The following is a 14638-nucleotide window of genomic DNA, read 5'->3' as shown; positions in this document are numbered from 1 at the left end:
AGCAACCCAATATAAATTTTAGCACCTGAAGAAATGTAGTGTTTTAGAAACAACAGCGTCCTTGGCAAATTCTCAGATTGTAATGTCATGTTGCTGGGTCATTATTATAGCAGTCATATTTTAACCTGACATGAATATCAAAAACTCACAAGTAAAATAGATGTTTTATTTATATCAATTTTTTAAAAGCCCTCAACACATATCATTTTAATTTTCTATTCAGATCACATGATACAGACATGGTTACAATGTAAATTAGTTATGAAAAGAAATCAATACCTGTCATCATGAAGCTTACCTTCTTGCATGAGATCAAACAATCCCTCACAACTAAATATATCATGTAATAAATTAATGATAAGAGCTATAAAGCAGGGTAAGGGGATACAGTGATGGGCAGGGGCTACTAGATAAAATAACTAAGGAAGGCCTTACTGAGGAGATAACATTTGAGTAGAGCACTGGATGAAGTGAGGAAGTGAGTTATGTGCAAGAACATTCCAGTATAAATGAATGTTTTATGTGTCTGAGGAATGACAGGAAGGCCAGTGTTGCTGGAGAGCTGCAGTGAAAGGGTCAGGGGCAGGAAATGATACAGGACAGGCAGCGAGGGGTCAGATCAGGCAGCCCCTTTCTCGCCATGCTAAGGATTTCAGATTTAGGGTTAAATTTGGGGGATACAGTAGAAGATTGAGAGCAGAAAAATACTGGGCTGGCCAAAAAGTTTGTTCAGGTTTTCCACAATGGCCTATAAAAAAATCTGAACAAACTTTTTGGCCAACACAATAAAAGGACCAGATTCTCATTTTATAAGGGTTGCGCTGGATTCTGTGTAAACAGACCACAGGAGGCAAAAGTGGAGGCAGAGCCCTGTTAGGAGGCCACTTATTCAGGCAGTAAATACTTACTGAACACTTACTAACAGAAGAGTTTGTCCCAGGTGCAGAGGATACAGCAGTAAATGCGAGTGTGCTCAATCACTAAGTCGTGTCTGACTCTGTGACACCATGGCCTATCTGTCGCCCACCAGGCTCCTCTGTCCATGGAATTTCCCAGGCAAGAATACTGGAGTGGGTTGCCATTTCCTACTCCAGAGGACCTCCCTGACCCAGGAATCCAATCCAGTTTCCTGTGTCTCCTGCACTGAGATGAATATTTAGATCATTAATTTTTCAGATTTTCAGTTTTTCTAATGCATGTATCCTAAAGTTTTTAAATGCATATCTTTATATACTACAAGTTTTGTTATATTTTGTTTCTATTATTTCAGTTTAAAATATTTTCTAATATCTTGTGATTCTCTAACCTAAAGGCTACTTAGGAGTATATTAATATCCAAATACTTGGGGATTTTGATTTTCTATATATTATCTTTTAGCTATCATTTTCTAAGTTATTTTATAATCGATTAATTCTACTAAAGTAGTGAAAGTTGCTCAGTTGTGTTCGACTCTTTCAGACCCCATGGACTATACAGTCCGTGGTATTCTCCAGGCCAGAATACTGGTCTGGGTAGCCTTTCCCTTCTTCAGGGGATCTTTCCAACCCAGGGATCAAACCCAGGTCTCCCACATGGCAGGAGGATTCTTTACCAGCTGAGCCACAAGGGAAGAATACTGGAGTGGGTAGCCTATCCCTTCTCCAGAGCATCTTCCTGACCCAGGAATTGAACTGGGGTCTCTTGCATTGGTGGTGGATTCTTTACCAACTGAGCTATTGGGAAAGCCCTATATCTGTCAAGATCTGGTCTATGAATCAGCATATTGTAAATTTGCTAAATAATCCATGTGTATCAGAAAACAATGTGCATTCTGCAGTTTAGGGGTATGGTGCTTTTGTACACACACACACACACACACACACACACGCGCGTCTTGTTTGTTGGTTTAGTTATTTCCTCATTCATTCAATAAAGGAATCAAAACCTTGAAGTGGCTTTTTAAACTTAAGAATGAAACTAAAAGGTGTTCCATAAACTGAAGAAACACAGTAGTTATGGAAAATGAAGTTATATTCCAGGCCCGAAAAGGCATTTGACACTTGGGATCATTGTTCTGACAAGACCCACATCCACGCCCTGCAACAGTTTTTCTTTCCTGGTTATAATAGGCCGATTCATCCCACGTTTCAATAAGCTGATGGGAAGCAGTTTACCTGATTTTCATCCTGGACTTCCATGTTGTACTGGTCACCTGGCTGAACTTCCGTGACTTTCTCCCCAAGGAGGAAACCCAGACGAGTCATGAGTGTGTTTGCTGCCTCATCTACAGATGGAGGGGGACCAAGTTCCTGTTCAGCATCACCTGCAACAGGAAGGCATTGAAACACCTGAATCCTTCAAAATAAAATGGCCAGTTTTACAACTATTTTTACATTCTGTTTGGTCATTTCCTTTGTTTTCACATTCTAAATCCAAAATTACGAGGTCCCTGACCAGAAGCTTATTTTTCCGCTGTTACCTATTACAATTGACAGACAGTCTACTCAGAATTCTCAATATATTTACTTGAAACCCTTGAGTTTGAGAGAAAGTTTTTGTAACTCACTCAAAAGAACTTTCTCATTTCTGTGGCAGTTGGCTTTCCAATACAAGTCCTAGTCTTGGGATCTAGCTCCTGGCCACAATCACTGCCTTCATTCAGGTTCTTTTATCTCTTTTTTCTTAGTTTGTGTAAATATTCTTTTTTATTTTAAAATCAGTTTAAACTTACAAAAAAGTTTCAAGAATAGTACAAAGAACAATTTTTTTTCCCTTAATCACTTTAAAATATAGACACGCTACCCCATCAGGCCCAGATAGTATGCATTTTCTATGAACAAGGACATTTTCTTACATAACCACAATACCAACAGAGAAATCAGGAACCTAACATTTTACATTATGATCTCATCCACAGACCCCATTTAAGTTTTGATATTTATCCAGTAACGTCATTTCTAGCAAAAAGATCCAATTCAGGATTAAGCAATGCATTTAGTTCTCAGTTTTCTTTGACTCTCTGAATCTCGAACAGTTCCTTAATCTTTTCTTAACTTTCACAACCATGACACTTTTGAAGATTATAAGTCAGATATTTTGTACCATGTCCCTCAATTTCAACTTTTCTCATGATATCTCACAATTTAATTTAGGGTAAGCATTTTTGGCAGCACTTTCACAAAATTAATGCTGTGTTAACTTGGAACACTTGGTTATGGTAGTGTCTGCCAGGTTTTTCCACTCTATAATTACACAATTTCTCTTTGTAATTAGTAAGTGTTTTGTGGGGGGATACTTTGAGAATATATATGTATTTCATCCCTCATCAAATTTTGAAATTAAAAAAATTTTTGATAAAAATACACGTAACAATATTTGTCATTTTAACCATTTTTAAGCATACAGTTCAGTGGCAATAAGTGCACTCACAACACTGTGCAACCATCTCCATTTTCAGAACTGTTTAATCACGGCCCAGAGAAACTGCCTCCACTAAACAAAACTTCCCAAGCCTAGTAACCTTTATTCTACTTCCTGTTTCTAGGAACTTGTCTATTCTAGGCATCTCATATAAGTGGAATCATACAGTATTTGTCCTTTTATGTCTAGCTTATCTCACTTTGCACATTTTCAAGGTTCATTCATGTTATAGCATGTATCAGAATTTCACTCCTTGTAATGGCTAAATTCTATTCTATTTTATGTACATACCCATTTAGTTTATTTAGTCATCTGTCCATCACACTGGACACTTGAGCTGTTTCCACCTACTAGATATTATGAATAATGATCGCATCAACACTGGTATACAACAGCAGTTTGAATCTCTCCTCCATAAACTTTTGCCCACTATTTTTAGCATCTATTAATGTTTCCCAGTTAAATTAATTACTATCATGCTTGCCAAATAGTAAGTTTTCTAAATCCATCACTCTTTTACAGTTTAGTTTCTTTTCCTTTATCTATGTGTCTATCTACGTACTTACCTATCTGAACTCACAGACTCCTATTTTAGTCAATGAGTTATAATCTGTTACTGTTATTATTTATTTTATTGCTCCAATGTCCCAGAGTTGGCCAGGTGAGCCTTTTCACTTTGGCTCCTGTAACCTTCTGACACACCCCTGTCATTTTCTGAGTACCTCCTTGCTTTCTGTCACGAGATGCTGTAGGTTCCTCACGCATTTTCTCTGCCCTAGCCCTGGAATCAGTCCTTTTTTCCAAGAAAGCCTGATTTTTTTAAGTGAGTAAACGTATTAGAATATCAGATATGCTCATCAGATGAGGATGCCACTGCCCTGCAGGTCCACCACATGGGCAAAGTTAGACAGTTATGTTCATACATATACGCATACACACAGCTCTATATTCATTTTAATCTGTAAATCCATATATAAACACTCCCCCTAAAGTTCACAGATGAGACCTAATTCAATACCACAGGGTTAAATCTGAATTTCTTCCTTTCCAAGGTTGTAACTTTTCTTCAACAGTGAAAAACCTGATCTTCATTTCCTTACTTATTTAATCTATTCTCCTTGCATGTAACAAATCTCACTGCTGCTCACTGCTACCCTGCACACAGGTGCTCTACTCACTCTGGTTGGGTTCCCACCCTGAACTATCCCTTTCCCAGTCAGGTCATTTTTTCAAAACTGATGTGTAATTCATAAACCATAAGCTCTTCCCCCTTAGAGTATACAGCTCAGTGGCTTTAGTATATTCCTAAGTTTATCACCACTCTAATTCCTGAACATTTTCATCACTCCAAAAAGAAACCCACTCAGGTTTACTTTTTCGCCCTGAAATTCAGACCCCTAAATTTTTTGATCTCTGGCTTTCACTGTAATCTTCTGTTTCCAGTCTGCTATCTTCTTTCCATACAATCAGTATTTAAGCTTCTGTATTTAGGCTATTTTTCAGGGGTTACCAACTATAGATATTGTTCTTTTTCAGACCTTTTCACTGAGGGCTGCTGAACAAAGTCAATATGAGAATCCTCCTTAGCCTCATCGTCAAAATAAATTTATTTCCAAATAAAGAATTTATAGAAATTTACAGATATAAAAAAGAGCCAGGGAACTCAAGATGATCTATTTTAAATGTGATGCAGAACTAATTTACCTAAACTGAATTTATCTGTTTACACTAACTTGATTCATTGTCAACATTTTTTTAGATTTTATTTTATGCTCAAGTATATTTATAATAATTCACAGTAGCACATATCCCATATACGGTATTACCAAAATCATTTTTTTTTTTTTTGCTATCCTTTCACCATAGCAAGCGTTAACTATAGTGTCATATGGTTTGATACTAAAGCACAATAGCTTAATTTCTTTGGATAGTCTGTGTTACACATTAAATCACTCCAAGTGGCAAGAAAATGAGATTATCTAGCCCCAAAAGTCCATGGGGACTGTAGCCTGCCAAGCTACTCTATACATGGGATCTTCCATGCAAAAATACTAGAGTGGGTTGCCATTTCCTACTCTAGGGGATCTTCCAACCCCAGGATCGAACCCATGTCCCCTGTGTCTCCTAAATTGGCAGGCAGTTCTTTTACCACTGAGCCACCTGGGAAGCCCCACATTTTTGTACACCATTACTGAACTCAAAGTGTGGAAAATCTATATAGAATTCTTATTGGATTTATGTCAGAGTAGACAAACAGGATCTATATTCCCTTCTCCACTTCCTCTCTGAGAAACAACAAAAATGGATTTCTCTGACACAGAACAGAAAGATATCCCTGGGGCTTTATTACCTCTATAACACCCAACATTATAGACAGTTCCTTCTCTTTCTGCCTCTGCCCAACTAAGGTACTCTAACAAAATCTCAGGAAAAAGTTGTTACATATGCAAATGCATCTTTGAAACAAGTACCCTAAATCTAAAAAATAACACAAATGAATGTATATAAAAACAGTAACAGACTTACAGAGAGAGAAAACAAACTTGTGGTTATCAAAGGGGAGAGAGAAGGGAGGGGGGTTAAATCAGGGGTATTGGTTTAGCAGATACAAACTGCTACATGTAAAACAGATAAGCAACAGGATATACTGTTCAGCACAGGGAATTACACCCATTTTCTTATAATAATCTTTAATGGAATATAATCTGCAAAAATAATCACTATGTAGTAAACCTGAAACTAACACAATACTGTAAACGAAATATACTTCAATAAAAACAAACAAATCCCCTGTCTTCATTCAAGCAAATTTCCACCTTTAAACCCTTGCTAGGGGTGGGATGATTTGGGAGAATGGCATTGAAACATGTATAATATCAAATATGAAACGAGTCGCCAGTCCAGGTTCGATGCATGATACTGGATGCTTGGGGTTGGTGCACTGGGACGACCCAGAGGGATGGTATGGGGAGGGAGGAGGAGGAGGGTTCAGGATGGGGAACACATGTATACCTGTGGTGGATTCATTTTGATATATGGCAAAACCAATATAATATTGTAAAGTTAAAAAAAAAAAAAAAAAAAATAAAAAGAAATACACCATCAATCAATCAGACAGGCAAATGGTCTTGCAGATTAAAAAAATTTTTAAGTTTTTTTTTATTTGGAAGTCCGATTCCAAATATATTATCTTTTAAAACCAACAACAACAAGAAAAACCTTTGCTAGAAAGAATTTTTTTGTTTTGTTACTATAGTGTGTGGAATTTCTAAACTACTAAGTCATCTATTTAATATTATTAAAATTTATCAAAGCCTACTACAATAACAAGAATACTTATAGTACATGAAATCAAAAGTAAATAGATTCTGGGTAAAACGCTAAAAGTTATTTTGAAGATATTTATAATAAAATGCAAAAGTCCCTGACCTCTTCAGATTCCACAACATACTACCACACTACATACAAATGGCAGGCAGAGACTATAATTACATTATCATTTCATGCATTATTCACAAAAGTCCAAATGTTAATCACTTAAGAAAGAGGCCAGCAGAAAAATAAACCAAATTCTTCCTTTTTCTTTTAGGCTCTTTTACTCATGTTACAGTTATTCTTACTATGTCACTCTAGTGTCTTAATTGTTTTCCTAAATATTTCTTTTAAAGGATACTAATATTTATTATTTTGAAGAAGTCTCCAAGTTCATATCCTTTATATCCATCAAAGGATTGATGGGAGAAATGATACAGTGACCAGATTTTGCTGAAATTACTACAGAAAAAAACGGGGAAGATATTGATAAAACAAGTTGTCAAAATTATTGAAGCTAGGAAGTTAGTACATAGCAGTGCATCATTCTATTCCCCATCACTGTGAATGTTTGGAACTTTGATAAAAAATTATGCAGGGAAGTTTCTTTTAAATAACTTAGTGATTCTCAAATGGTGACAATTCTGCCCCCAGGGAACATGCGGCAATGACCAGAGGTATTTTGGCTGTCACACTGTGGGGAGGGGTGTTGCTCCTGGTCCCTGGTAGGTAGAGGCCAAGGATGCTGTTAACCATCCTACAGGACACAAGACATCTCCCCACAACAAAGGATTATCTAGCCCCGAAAGTCATTAAATAGTATTAAGGTTGAAAAACCCTGAAACAGCTCGAATCACCTTATCCTTTGTTGTTGTTCAGCTCCCAGGTCGTGTCTGACTCTTTGCAATGCCTTATCCTTTAAAAATCTATCAAATTGAATGAACTCAACATAGCAGGAAAAAAAGTGCCCAATCTGTTACTTTTGAGGATTCTTATTAATAAAATTGCTTCAATTTCCAACTTACTATGCATTTTTACTCTTTGGATCATTTCCTTCCTTAGTGTAGGGCCTGTTTTCTGCACTATTACATTCTGCTATAGTCTTTTCAGTCTTCAATGAACCTTCGTCTTACGGTGCGTGGTGTGTGCATGCATGCTCCGTTGCTCAGTCATGTTAAACTCTTGGTGACCCCATGGACTACAGCCCACCAGGTTCCTCTGTCTATGGAGTGGGTTGCCATTTCCTTCTCCAGGGATCATCCTGATCCAGGGATTGAACACGGGTCTCCTGCAATGGCAGGAGGATTCTTTACAACTAAGTGACCTGGGAAGCCAATGGTGCATGGACAGGACTTTATTGGTGTTATATTGTATATGTCAAGGGTGGGGGATTATATCATGACACAAAACAAGTAAATGAAACTAAAAATATATCTCAGTTTTTCAGATTATCTTTTTAAAATTATAACAACATCCAGAACATATGGAGACTAGTTTATATGCCAGGTACTGTTTCTAAGCATTTTATATACATTAACTCATTTAATGATCATAATAACCCTATGAGGTAGGCAGTCTTATCCCCATTTTATGGATAAAGAAAGTGAACGATAGAGAGTTGAATAATTTGCCAAAATTCATAAACTATTAAGTAACTGAACTAGGAAATCTGGATTTAGACCTCAGGCTCTTAATCCCTAAGCTCTACTGTAATCCTTGATTCCAGCCTCTCACAATGTTGCTAGGTATCATTTTTCTACCTCCTCTCTGCCGAGCATATTTGTTCAAAACTCAAAATTCCTCTGAAATTGTCAGACCGAATATCTTACCTATCTTTCTGTCTCATCCATGACCATTCAGGCAACGTGAAGAATGTGCCATCTTCCTAACGTTTGGTTTAGGCATGTTTTATGCCCAATGAAGGTATGAGCCTAAACAAAGATAGCACTTTCTTTGAGTGGGATCCTAGTGTGACTTCTTTAGTAACAACGAACTTGGAATATGATACACAAAACAAGATGGCTGGTAGGTTGTTGAAAAATAATCCCTATAAGACTATTATATACAAAATAAACCATGTATCATTTATACATTTTGTTGATTAAAGCTACTGAAATTCATCTTGGCTATTTGGAAGCAGTGTGTTTATGCAATAAGCTTTGATTGAATGAGGAAGACAGCACCTTAAAACTAAATATTCTAACATTTACATGGATATGGAAAGGTCTGGGGATAGTAAAGAAAATGTGAAGAAGAGTGACTGCTATTACTTAACATCAAGATTTAATCTAATGCTAAAGTAATTAAGACAGAGTATGAATGGTACAAGCATAGACCAAAGACCAGGAGAAGAGAATAAAAAATCCAGAATCATATCTATACAAGTGGAGTCACCTTATTTAGGACAGAAATGCCACTGCAATTGTTTAGTAAGAGAACGGCATTTTCTCTCTCTTTTTGTTTTATGAGTATGCTACATTTTACTTGCAGTGGGTAATATGAAATTTGACAATAATGGCACATTTGACAATAAAGACTATAAAGCGATATCTTCTGGACATTAACGTAAAGAGATGGTGCCCATGTACTGTGAAGAATCTTTACGTACAATGATGAAACAATAAACAGATAAGTATACATCTCTATCCATTACTCCAAATCTTCATTGATAAAACAATGTGCTTCAAGTAGACTCATAATTTTATAATATGTTTTTTAACTAAATTGCATATATAGACAAAAATCCCACCAAAAATATTCACATACGTCCTCATATATTACAGGGTGACCCTTAGAGAATGGCATTTTCAATAACCGGTGATGGATCTATATGTCAGAATAAACATGAAACCTGTCCCTACCTCATGCCATACACAAAAATCAATTCCAGGTGGAGTATAGACCCAAACACAAAATAGAATACATTTTCTGGAAGGTAGCCTAAGAGAATATCTTCATGAACTAGGACTAGGCAAAGATTTTTCAAATAAGACACAAAAGGCACTAACCCACAAAAGAAAAAGATAGGTTAAGTTTATTAATAAGAAAAACTTCTGTTCACCAAAGATTCCACTAAAACAGTAAAAAGGCAAGCCACAAAGAGGGAAGAATATCTTTAACTCAATCTTGCCTGTTACTCCAGTTATCTCTTGACTTCCTACTTTTGCATTCCAGTCCCCTGGGATGAAAAGGACTTCTCTTTTTGGTGTTAGTTCTAGAAGGTCTTGCAGGTCTTCATAGGACCGTTCAGCTTCAGCTTCTTCGGCATTAGTGGTTGGGGCATAGACTTGGATTACTGTGATATTGAATGGTTTGCCTTGGAAATGAACAGAGATCATTCTGTTGTTTTTGAGATTGCACCCAAGTACTGCATTTCAGACTCCTGTGTTGACTATGAGGGCTACTCCATTTCTTCTAAGGGAATCTTGCCCACAGTATTAGATATAAGAGAAAAGGAAAGATATATCTATATGAATGCAGGGTTCCAAAGAATAGCAAGGAGAGGCAAGAAAGCCTTCATCAGTGATCAATGCAAAGAAATAGAAGAAAACAATAGAATGGGAAAGGCTAGTGATCTCCTCAAGAAAATCAGAGATATCAAGGGAACATTTCATGCAAAAATGGGCACAATAAAGGAAAGAAATGGTATGGACCTAACAGAAGCAGAAGATACTAAGAAGAGCTAACAAGAATCCACAGAAGAACTGTATAAAAATGATCTTCATGACCCAGATAACCACAATGATGTGATCACTCACATACAGCCAGATATCCTGGAATGTGATATCAAGTGGGCTTTAGGAAGCATCACTACAATAAAGTTAGTGGAGGTGATGGAATTCCAGTTGAGCTATTTCAAATCCTAAAAGATGATGCTGTGAAACTGCTGTGAAAGTGCAATACATCAGCAAATTTGGAAAACTCAGCAGGGGCCACATGCCTGAAAAGGTCAGTTTTCATTCCAATCCCAAAGAAAGACAATGCCAAAGAATGTTCAAACTGCTGCACAATTGCACTCATCTCAAATGCTAGCAAAGTAATGCTCAATATTTTCCAAGCCAGGCTTCAACAGCATGTGAACTGAGAACTTCCAGATGTTCAAGCTGGATTTAGAAAAGGCAGAGGAACCAGAGATCAAATTGCCAACATCCACTGGATCATTTTTTTTGGGCTCCAAAATCACTGCAGATGGTGACTGCAGCCATGAAATTAAAAGACGCTTACTCCTTGGAAGGAAAGTTATGACCAATCTAGATAGCATATTGAAAAGCAGAGACATTACTTTGTCAACAAAGGTCCATCTAGTCAAGGCTATGGTTTTTCCTGGGGTCATGTATGGATGTGAGAGTTGGACTGTGAAGAAGGCTGAGCGCCGAAGAATTGATGCTTTTGAACTGTGGTGTTGGAGAAGACTCTTGAGAGTCCCTTGGACTGCAAGGAGATCCAACCAGTCCATTCTGAAGGAGATCAGCCCTGGGATTTCTTCGGAAGGAATGATGCTAAAGCTGAAACTCCAGTACTTTGGCCACCTCATGCGAAGAGTTGACTCACTGGAAAAGACTCTGATGCTGGGAGGGATTGGGGGCAGGAGGAGAAGGGGACGACAGAGGATGAAATGGCTGGATGGCATCACTGACTCAATGGACGTTGAGTCTCAGTGAATTCCGGGAGTTGGTGATGGACAGGGAGGCCTGGCGTGCTGTGATTCATGGGGTCACAAAGAGTCGGACACGACTGAGTGACTGAACTGAACTGAACTGAACTGGATCATCAAAAAAGCAAGAGAGTTCCAGAAAAACATCTACTTCTGCTTTACTGACTACACCAAAGCCTCTGACTGTATGGATCACAACAAATTGTGGAAAATTCTGAAAGAGATGGGAATACCAGAGCACCTTACCTGCCTCCTGAGAAATCTGTATGCAGGTCAAGAAACAACAGTTACTACTGGACATGGAACAATGGACTGGTTCCAAATTGGGAAAGGAGTACGTCAAGGATGTATATTGTCACCCTGCTTACTTATATGCAGAGTACATCACGTGAAATGCCAGGCTGGATGAAGCACAAGCTGGAATCAAGATTTCTGGGAGAAATATCAATATGCACACCTTTACGGCAGAAAGCAAATAAGAACTAAAGAGCCTCTTGATGAAAGTGAAAGAGGAGAGTGAAAAAGTTGGCTTAAAACTCAACATTCAAAAAACTAAGATCATGGTATCTGGTCCCATTACTTCATGGCAAATTGATGGGGAAACAATGGAAACAGTGAGAGACTTTATTTTGTTGGGCTCCAAAATCACTGCAGATGGTGACTTCAGCCATGAAATTTGAAGATGCTTGCTCCTTGGAAGAAAAGCTATGACCAATCTAGACGGCATATGAAAAAGCAGAGACATTACTTTGCCAACAAAGGTCCATCTAATCAAAGCTATGGTTTTTCCAGTAGTCATGTATGGATGTGAGAATTGGATTATACAGCAAGCTGAGTGCTGAAGAACTGATGCTTATGAACTGTGATGTTGGATAAGACTCTTGAGAGTCCCTCGGACTGCACGGAGATCAAACCAATCAATCCTAAAGGAAGTCAGTAGTGAATATTCACTGAAGGACTGAAGCTAAAGCTCCTATACTCTGGCCACCTGATAGGAAAAACTGACTCATTTGAAAAGACCCTGATGCTGGGAAAGATTGAAGGCCAGAGAAGGGGACAATAGAGGATGAGATGGTTGGATAGTATCACTGAGTCAATGGACAGGAGTTTGAGCAAGCTCTGGGAGTTGGTGATGGACAGGGAAGCCTGGCATGCTGCTGTCCATGGGGTTGCAAAGAGTTGGACATGACTGAGCGACTGAAGTGAATATGGGGCCAAAGGACAGTTAACCTGTTTTTCTGGTATGAATGTAAATCAGTAGCATAAAATTTGAAAAAAAAAATTAGAACATATTGAAACCCCATGACCCAGCAAGTCCACTACTAGGTATATATCAAAATGAAAAGTAAGCACAGGGGCTTTGAAATAGATGTGGCAAACATTCATAAAATTGTTCATAACAGACAAAGTTGAAAATGCCCATCAACAGTAGACATACAATGAAACACGACAGCAATAAAAGAGAATCTCACAAACATACAATTAAACAAAAGAAGAGAGGCTCAAAAGAGTACAGGTTAAATGATTTCATTTATGTAAAGTCTGAAAACTGCCAAAGGAAATAAATGATAATGCAGTGAGATTAAAGGTCACACTTACATGGAGTGGAATATGATGCAGAGGAAGCATGAGAAAAGCTTCTGAGGTGCTGGGAACGTTCTGTGTCTGAATTTAGGAAGTGGTTATACAGGTGTTCATGTCATAATTTCACAGAGATGCACAATTATTATTTGAATTGTTGTTCAGTCGTTCAGTCGTTCCTCTTTGTTGCATCCCCACGGACTGCAGCACACCAGGCTTCCCTGTCATTTACTACCTCCTGGAGTTTGCTCAAACTTATGTTCACTGAGTCGATGATGCCCTCTGTCTTGTCCTCTGTCATCCCCTTCTCCTCCTGTCCTCAGTCTTTCCCAGCATCAGAGTCTTTTCCAATGAGTTGTCTCTCTGATATCTTTCTGTATTTATGTTATATTTTAACCTTTAAATATGATAGAAAATGTACTCAGGTCATAGGACACTGGGTTTGAGAATGAAACAATAATCACAATACTTTTTTTTCCTTCAAGAAAGAAATCTACAACTATTGAAAAACTAAATAATGCTGTATATAGTTAAAATCTGTGTAAGAAATTACCTCACCATTCCTCTCTTACGTTGCTTTTGTTTAGTCGTTGAGTCGTGTCCAACTCTTTTGTGACCCCATGGACTGTAGCCTGCCAGGCTCTTCTGTCCATGGGATTTCCCAGGCAAGAATACTGGAGTGCGTTGCCATTTCCTTCTCCCCTTCTCTTAAACCAGTTAACAACTTAAAGTGGAAAAATGACATAAGGATAGAAAGAAGCCAATATATACAAGAACTACTCTGTAAATTAAAGGAATAGTGAGTTGAGAGATAAACAATTACACTTGTCCTTGAAGGATGGAGGAGGAAAAGGTGGAGAGTAGGTTTTTTTCAGGAGACCATACTTGAAATACTTATTTGATTTCTTAACAACAGAGCGAGGGAAAAAGAGAAGAGGGAACAATTTTCAGATTCAAGTTCTGTATGACTTACCAGTTCAACATAAAGACAGAACTCCAAGATCAAAACTGAAAATATAGCATATTTAGTGCTGTTTTAAAAGAGTGTTGTATTTCTGTACTAGAGAAGGAAATGGCAACCCACTCCAGTATTCTTGCCTGGAAAATCCCATGGATGGTGGAACCTGGTAGGCTATAGTTCATGGGGTCGCAAAGAGTCAGACACGACTGAGCAACTTCACTTTCACTTTCAGTAATAATAACAGTAACTTATTGAGATATTACTCTCTAGTACTTTTCCAAGTGCTTTACATATATTAAATCATTTAATCTTCACAACATTCCTTATCTTACAGATAGTAAAAGTAAGGCACACAAAGACTAAGTTTTTGCTTGACCATGGTTACAGAGTTAAGACAGTGTGTGTTAGTCGCTCAGTCATGTCCAGCTCTTTATGACTCCATGGACTCATAGCCCACAGGCACTTCTTGTCCATGGAATTCTCCAGGCAAGAATAGTAGAATACTGGAAGGGGTAGCCATTCCCTTTTCAAGAGTTAGGCATGAAAGTGAAAAAGTGAAAGTCACTCAGTGGTGTCTGACTCTTTGCAACCCCATGGACTGTAGCCAGGCAGGTTCCTTTGTCCATGGAATTCTCCAGGCCAGAATACTGGAGTAGGTAGCCTTTCCCTTCTCCAGGGGATCTTCCCAACTCAGGGACGGAACCCAGGTCTCCTGCATTGGAGGCGGATT

The 14638-nt window shown here is 38.1% G+C and overlaps 1 protein-coding gene across 6 annotated transcripts in view; it reads right to left on the bottom strand.

Moving 5' to 3' along the window:
• The window catches only part of TANC2 (tetratricopeptide repeat, ankyrin repeat and coiled-coil containing 2), a 359086-nt gene that overhangs the window by 136088 nt on the left and 208360 nt on the right, over window positions 1-14638 (bottom strand). For all 6 annotated transcript variants that reach the window (XM_070390029.1, XM_070390030.1, XM_070390031.1 and 3 more), the window contains one exon: window positions 2155-2303. In XM_070390029.1, the coding sequence (XP_070246130.1) occupies window positions 2155-2303 (149 nt within the window). The remainder of the gene's footprint in view (window positions 1-2154; window positions 2304-14638) is intronic.

Source organism: Bos mutus, chromosome 19, assembly GCF_027580195.1.
Source record: "Bos mutus isolate GX-2022 chromosome 19, NWIPB_WYAK_1.1, whole genome shotgun sequence".
Lineage (NCBI taxonomy): Eukaryota > Metazoa > Chordata > Mammalia > Artiodactyla > Bovidae > Bos > Bos mutus.
This window is presented reverse-complemented; position numbering and strand designations above follow the sequence as displayed.